Below are 7,215 nucleotides of genomic sequence, written 5' to 3' on the forward strand. Positions count from 1 at the left end.
GATTATCACATATACCTAGGACTTACACATCGCCTCTTTTAACTAACCCAGCTGTTTGATTAAAAACACTTTGTAGTTTATTTTCTTTATTTTTTTTATTGTTATATTTTGGTTGGATGACTGCTCTCTACTTTTCACAGAGGAATTTGACATCTTCGGAGCGTATTGTCTTTGGCCCGCGGAGCGAGCTGGGCACCTTGAGAGTGGCATGTTTAATCCAGCAGCGGACCGCAGGAGCGAAGTCCTGCCTGTGGGACACCGCCGGCCACTTCAGCTCGGGAGCTTGGAGGGTTGAGCTGGGGCAGGAGAAGACCCTCACCTCCTCCTCCTCCTCCTCCTCCTCCCAGTAGGGGTTAGCTGGGCCGGGACTGGACAGGGAGACAGGGGGGCATCCCTTCCCTGTCGCACCTGGAGCACCACACTCATGCCACTTACCAACAATAAGGTGGCAGCTGGTGATGGCTCTGCCGGCGAAAACAAGACTCCCGAGGAGGGAAGAGCTTTGGTGGACTGCCTCGTCAAGGTGAGATGCTGAAATTGAGTTTTTTTTAGAGAAAGTGACAGTATTTATTTAATTGCTCCTGTGTGTGCTGGTGTTTGTGTTGATGTTTGCCAAAGCCACCTATAATTCAGTGCTCCCTACGCTTAAGTAAGTAAGGCATGGTATGTGTTCCAGGTAATATCTTCTATTTTAGTGTAAAATTTTATACTCTAATAATAGTAGTCGTAGTATTGTAGTGGGCTTATGTATGTTATAGTCTCTGACTAAAAATCTGTTTCTACGTCTCCCAACCTCCTTGAGATGTCATGTGATACACCCCAAGGGCAAAAAGGCACTAAGTCTACACAAAAAGGTCTATGGTTCAGTGCCTAATTATTTATCTCTACAGCCTATATTTACAAGCTCAGGCTGAAGACAAAAATGATTTGCTTCACCAAACATTGGAACCAGGAACCAACAATGAATGAAATTTGGGTCACCTCAGGTTTTGTAGAGCTTTTGCAAAGGAAGTGAAAGACACAATGCACTATGCCCATCATTAAATGTTGCACTACTTCAGTGAAGATGACACAGTTGCAAGTGTGTGTAATAACATATAACATTATTTAACAGCATGCCTTGCTCAAAACAGATAAACATGTCAGATTTTACGATGTCTTAGGATATATTAAAGCAACATTGGATACATCCATTGGGTTTGGTTATTTTAGTTTATTAATCAAGGAACCATTTAAATTGAAAGCCACTAGTAGGCCTATGCCTTTAATATCTGCATAAATGAACCTTACTAGCTACCGTTTTGGTAATATAGTGTGTGTGACAAAGCAATGTTGTAAAATGTTTACATTTGTCACTTTCACAGGTATACACATTTTTTTATACTGCCTTTAATATTCTTTATTTGCATATCCCTGGAGGGATTTCGTTCTGTTCCTCTCGCGAGATGACTGATTCTAAGCAGCTATAAGGCTTATACTGAAATAGACCTTGGGCCTACCAGATTATTAGATATGTTTCCAGTGTATTATTAGCACTGGTAGCTCTCAAATTAAAAAATAGGCATCAGTAATCACTTTGTCTTGGCCTCTATGTGCCACTCAGCTAAGGCACATGTGGCACTATGGTCACTTTATAATTTGGTGTGTGTGTGTGTGTGTGTGTGTGTGTGTGTGTGTGTGTGTGTGTGTGTGTGTGTGTGTGTGTGTGTGTGTGTGTGTGTTTGTGAGAGAGAGAGAGAGAGAGAGAGAGAGAGAGAGAGAGAGAGAGAGAGAGAGAGAGAGAGAGAGAGAGAGATACCTTGGCTAAATGTATTTAACAGTGAGCAATATATGGTTAATTTATGTATAAGTATGTGTGTAATGTCTCGAGGGCAATGTCTTTTTGTATTTATGTATGTGTGTATGCTACAGTACGTGACACCGTAATTTCCCCCTGGGATAAATTATACTCTACTCTACTTTACTCTACTCTATACAAAAGGAATCTGATTTCAATTTGATCTGACAGTGCAAATGTCAGTTTTAAATATGATGTGTATGGTATTGCACATATCTAAAGGAAACCATGCACTCCCTCTTGCATGCAATCTTCAGGAAACTGTCTGTGTTGTCATTGCTTGGGATGGTGACTACCATACTGAGCTTTCACAACGCTAGTGCAGTTTTAACAAAGATGTAACTGACAGCTGAAGACAGACCAGTCCTCCATTTTGTGTCACATGTGGGCTACAGCAAATTGGACCATATAAGACTGAGAATCTCCCCTATATGTTGGCTATGGCAATTTCTACAAATGTGTCTGCACGTCTGTCAATTATAGGAGCTGTGTTTTCAAAACATCTATGTTGAAAATGTACACAGAAGAAAGGTCAGCGCTCTGGATTGTCAGGCCTCTTCACTGTCACGTCACCTTCGCACCAGTTCCTTTAACCTCATCAGTTAGTATTCCTCAGAGGGAATTAAAAAAATCTGAACACTTGAAAACCATTAAATACGTACTCATTCTGTATTGTAAATGTTCTGTGCTGAAATGAGGGCCTACATCTGACATACCACAGATAATCTGTCTCACTAGACTACACATTGTAGAGCAGAGTAGAGTAACAGTTATTAATCCCAAAGGAAATTAAGATGTCCAATAGTATACATTTTGTACTGCAGCTCAGCAACACCACACTATGTGTTCTAGCCATACAGTCCGTGGCTCTGACCAAACTGTTGCGACATCGTGAGCTGCATTTTGAGTGAACTGCGCTGTACAAATACAGCTATTGTCACCTGCCTGTCCCCAGGTGGGGTTTTGGCCAGGTATTGAAATGAACATGTCTGTCTCTGTCTGTTACTCCATTGGTCTGTCTGATAGAGCATGTGTCGTCTGCAGGTGGAGCTAAACACACACAGAGTCATGCACATCCTTTAATGAACAGGACAGTATGAGATGGTGCCAGGAAGTGAGTTGGAGAAAGAGACCGGGAAGGATTGGAAAATGATCGGAATTGAATCCTTGGCATAACAATACAGTGCCGTTGTAGCCATGGCAAAGACCATACACACACCCTGTGCAAAAACACACACACACATACACACACACACACTCACACACACATGACAACATGACATGCATCACGTAATGTAGAAAAAGTCTTGGCATCTGACCTCTTGCGTGGGAGACAGCACAGACAGTGTCAATTTCTGTGTGTCTCCTAAACTATTGAAACACTCTCGACTACATATTGTGCTATATACTGTAAATACCAGCCCCCCAGAGGGGATTTGGGCAAGTTGTTGCAATTTCAATGCTGCCCTGTCTATCTGTCTGTCTGTCTGTCTGTGTCTCCACCCGCAGTGTTTTGGGTTGCCTGCGGGGGCGCCAACAATAGAATAAATAGAATAGAATAGAAAGCCTTTATCGTCATTATACAAAGTATAATGAGATTTGAGCTTCCCTACAAGGTACACAGTCCTTTACAGATGAACATTGTCCAGTAAGTGTGAGTTCATTGTCGTATACGTGCATGTAGCATTGGCAGGGGTGCCAGGGTGCCAGGTCTGATTGCTTTTGTTCAAATTATGATCCCCACAGGTGGTGACCTGCCATCGAAACCTGGCCTCATGCATGGGTGGCAACATGGACAGCCCCAACGTCTACCATACTGTTTTGGCACTTTCAGGCTCATCTTGTATGAATTATGCTGCACAAAGACTGTTATTGTTTTTACTAAACATAATTATGATGCTCACAGGTGGTGGCCTGTCACCGGCACCTTGCCTCGTGCGTGGGCGGGAACACGGACAGTCCCAACCTGCGGCAGGAGTTGAAGCAGACGCGCGAGCGTGGCCTGCAGCTCACCCTGTCCTGTCGGCAGCACCTGACGGCGCGTCTGAGGGACAAGGCTCTGCCCGAGGCCGAGCGCAAGGACGCAGAGCTGCTGTGGGTGGCCTTCTCCTCCTCCCTGGAACTCATGCACGCCGACATGTGCAAAGTCTTAAACATGGGCAACGTCTTCTCCCTGGCCAACACCTGTGCCTTGGTGCAGACGGGCATGCAAGGTGAGGCTGGTTGTGCAAGAGTGAAGTGAAGATTGGCATTGTAGAGAAATCACAAAAAGTCTTTGTTGTAAGAGCTTCCTGGACTCAAAAAAGGTGCTCTTTGTGGTGCTCTTTGGATGGGCACATGTAGAGGTTGAAAAAGAAAAAATACCAAGGCACTTTCATCTATCAGAAGTAAAAAGCCTTTATTGCATGGCTTGGTTACAATAAACCTTTAAAAAAAACTCCAACATGTTTCGGCCTTCCTCAGGCCGGACGACCGAAACATGTTGGAGTTTTTTTTAAAGGTTTATTGTACCCAAGCCATGCAATAAAGGCTTTTTACTTTTGATAGATGAGAGTGCCTTGGTATTTTTTCTTTTTCAACTTGAAGATTGTCATTGTTGGCAATGTGGACAGAGAATGGTTTAATGACTGTAAAAGCAAAGGATGTAGTGACTTTTGGGTTTGGTGTTTGGTGAAGATCTACCTCCTTCAATATTCACTGGTATTGGTATATCTGGTTGACTGTGTGCCCTAGAAAGCCTGTGGTTCTGTGCAAAGATTCTAGAACTCTACACTTGGGTCTAGAACCTTTGGTTCTGTGTATTTAGCAATCAGCAGGTCGACAGGTATTCCACTGCAAAAGTATTTGCATGTCCAAATGTTAGAATTAGTTGCTCAGTTGTTTTATTCTCTGCATCTTGTAAGATCACTAAAGATATAACTTTATTTCATCTTGTAAGATTAGTAGAGTTATAACACAATTTAATCCTGGCTCAAAGGCTTTATTGGAGGCTTAAGTACTCCTTGATCCAAATTACGGCCTGCGCGCATTCCTTTGTATTGGGTCAGTATGAGCCATAACCTATACCCCAAGGAACTGTTCTGTGGATCCAATGGCTAAAGGAACTGTTCTCTGGATCCTACATAAAACATGCTCAAACACAAGTAAGGGAATATAGCATAATCCTTTAATAGCTCTAAAAGTGTGCAAAAAGTACAAATTAAATGTCTGTTTTGCCATTAAAGGGGACACCAAATAATGTTTAGAATCTCTTTTTCTTTTCTAAAATCCGTTTCTCTTTCACAATTTAAAGGGTGCACCAAGGGGATGAAATAGCAAAATAAGATTCCAATACTTTATTTTAAAATGCATTTTTTTCTCTCCCACCCACACCCATAAAGGGGACACCAAAGAGGTGGCGGCGCGTGCCCTGAGCCTACACAACCTGCAGTACGAGGCGAGGCCCCAATCGGACAGCGTGGAGCGGCAAGAGCTGAGCCAGTTAGAGGAGGAGATCGCCCAGGTGGACCGCACCATCGACGACATCGAGCTGAAGGTCAACGTCATGCGCTGGGCTGTGGAGGCGCGGGGACCCCAGGATGGAGAACTGGTCAGCACAGACAGTGCCTCCATTGCCCTGATGGACGGAGGAGACGAGGAGCGAGGAGGAGGAGGGGGAGGGAACCGTGGCACTGTTATCGTGGCCCTGTGTGGCGTGGGCGTAGTGGCGGTGGTCCTCTCCATCGGTGTCGTCCTCTTTGCTTGAGGAGGAGCGAGATAGACATCGGACCACATGGAAGACTTCTGGGAGACATGTACTCTCATCCGACACCGCACAGCGCTGTTCCGTTTGGTGCAGTGTCTCAAAAGAATCGTCAACTCAAGAAATATGGATCAGATCGGATATGGAAAAATTAAAGATAAAAGAAAGAGTAACAACATTTTCGGTGAAAACCATATTGCTTTTGGAAACTTGTGGGAGATCAAACAAATCCACGGACAGGTGGATACGGGCATGCATACCTGTCCTACCTCTGTTGTGGGGACACCGAGGGCCCCAAATAACCCGAACAAGGATGTCGAGGGACTTGAGGAGAATATCCTCCATCTTCTGTGGGTGGTGGTGGCCCAATGGATCCACATACTAGTTCTGGCCGACGTAGAGACATAGTAGACCCGTCTAATTATTCTTTTCCAAATGATCAAAAGGTTTGCCATCTGTGCTGTTGGAGAGCAAATTGGGCAATAGACAAACACAGAATTGCTTGTTAAAAGGAACAATCTGAGGTGCAATATGGTAATTGTAACAAATGTTAGGGCTTGCAGCTTGTAAAATGGCTGTGTTTGAATGTTTTCTATGATCCTCTCAAAGCTACGTACAGTATGTGTATAAACTAAAGTGTACAGTATCAGTGTGTGTTGCCATCAAGTGAAATGCTTCCAGACCCAATGACATGCACTTGAAAGATGATCATCCTCACCAGTGTTTCTGTGACTTTCTCTTTTTAGCATGATGAAACTGATATTTTAATGTGTTAGGTTACACCTTAGGCCCGGATATGTAAGTAAGCCAATACATAAACTGGCTAAAACAGAGAAAAAGAGCGTTCAGTGCTGTCTTTGGACCAATCAATTCAATTGATCCCTCATTTCACTTTCATAATTTTGATCCCCATTATTAACTCAGTTGCACTTTGTTTCGAGAACAAAATTAATTTCTTCAACAAAATAGCAATATTTCTCCTTTGTGTTGTTCATTGACTGGCCTGCTGTGTTATTTACGTCTTCAGATCTCATCAGCCATGTGGAAGTGTACCTGAAATGCTGAAATGGAAGTGTATGAAAAAATAAACATTGGTAAATACCAATGCATTTCAGTTATACAAGACATGATGTTGAATTATTTATACTGAAGGGTTGATGATTTCTCACTGCCACCTGCAAACCCAAGACCTTTCTTAGTATTACAACACATTACAATATAGATGGAATAGTGGTAAAGTCACCACACTGATCCAGCAATAAAGTCCATGGGGCTACACTAATGTAGCCTGATTATCATCGACTTTCAAATCTCTTCGAGACTTGGTCTGACCAAGAGCATAACAATTAACATTTCTCAAACGCCATGGTTGACCCGCCTCCCTTGGTTTGCTAATGGTTGTTTGCCTCCCTACAAAGTGGGAGGAGTTCCCGATTTTTCGGGAGCTCAGAAAGTACTTGCATTGCTCTTGGCCTGACTAGTAGTAACGCTGAAGGTGTTTCGTGACTAGGATGGAACTGCCTGGCTAACACTAATGCACATGACCACGTGCAGACTACATGCCCATGGTGGAGACCCAGTTTTCAATCCCGCCTAGGTCATTTCACAACCCTACCCCATCCATTTCTCCCACAGC

General features: G+C 43.5%; 1 protein-coding gene across 1 annotated transcript; it reads left to right on the plus strand.

The window, feature by feature from the left end:
• Nucleotides 1–424: 424 nt before the first annotated feature.
• Nucleotides 425–6,646, plus strand: rgs9bp (regulator of G protein signaling 9 binding protein). Its single transcript, XM_063206181.1, has 3 exons — nucleotides 425–523; nucleotides 3,744–4,050; nucleotides 5,218–6,646. Exons 1-3 carry the CDS (start codon nucleotides 425–427, stop codon nucleotides 5,580–5,582), a joined length of 771 nt encoding a protein of 256 aa, XP_063062251.1. The 3' UTR covers nucleotides 5,583–6,646.
• Nucleotides 6,647–7,215: the final 569 nt, after the last annotated feature.

This window comes from Engraulis encrasicolus, chromosome 9 (assembly GCF_034702125.1).
Source record: "Engraulis encrasicolus isolate BLACKSEA-1 chromosome 9, IST_EnEncr_1.0, whole genome shotgun sequence".
Classification (NCBI taxonomy): Eukaryota; Metazoa; Chordata; class Actinopteri; order Clupeiformes; family Engraulidae; genus Engraulis; species Engraulis encrasicolus.

Bases quoted from the DNA above. Each gene is read 5' to 3' on its own strand.
- rgs9bp (XM_063206181.1), top strand. From the start codon at position 425: ATGCCACTTACCAACAATAAGGTGGCAGCTGGTGATGGCTCTGCCGGC. The intron at 524-3,743 runs GTGAGATGCTGA...TGATGCTCACAG, and splicing joins TGGTGGACTGCCTCGTCAAG to GTGGTGGCCTGTCACCGGCA. The intron at 4,051-5,217 runs GTGAGGCTGGTT...ACACCCATAAAG, and splicing joins GGTGCAGACGGGCATGCAAG to GGGACACCAAAGAGGTGGCG.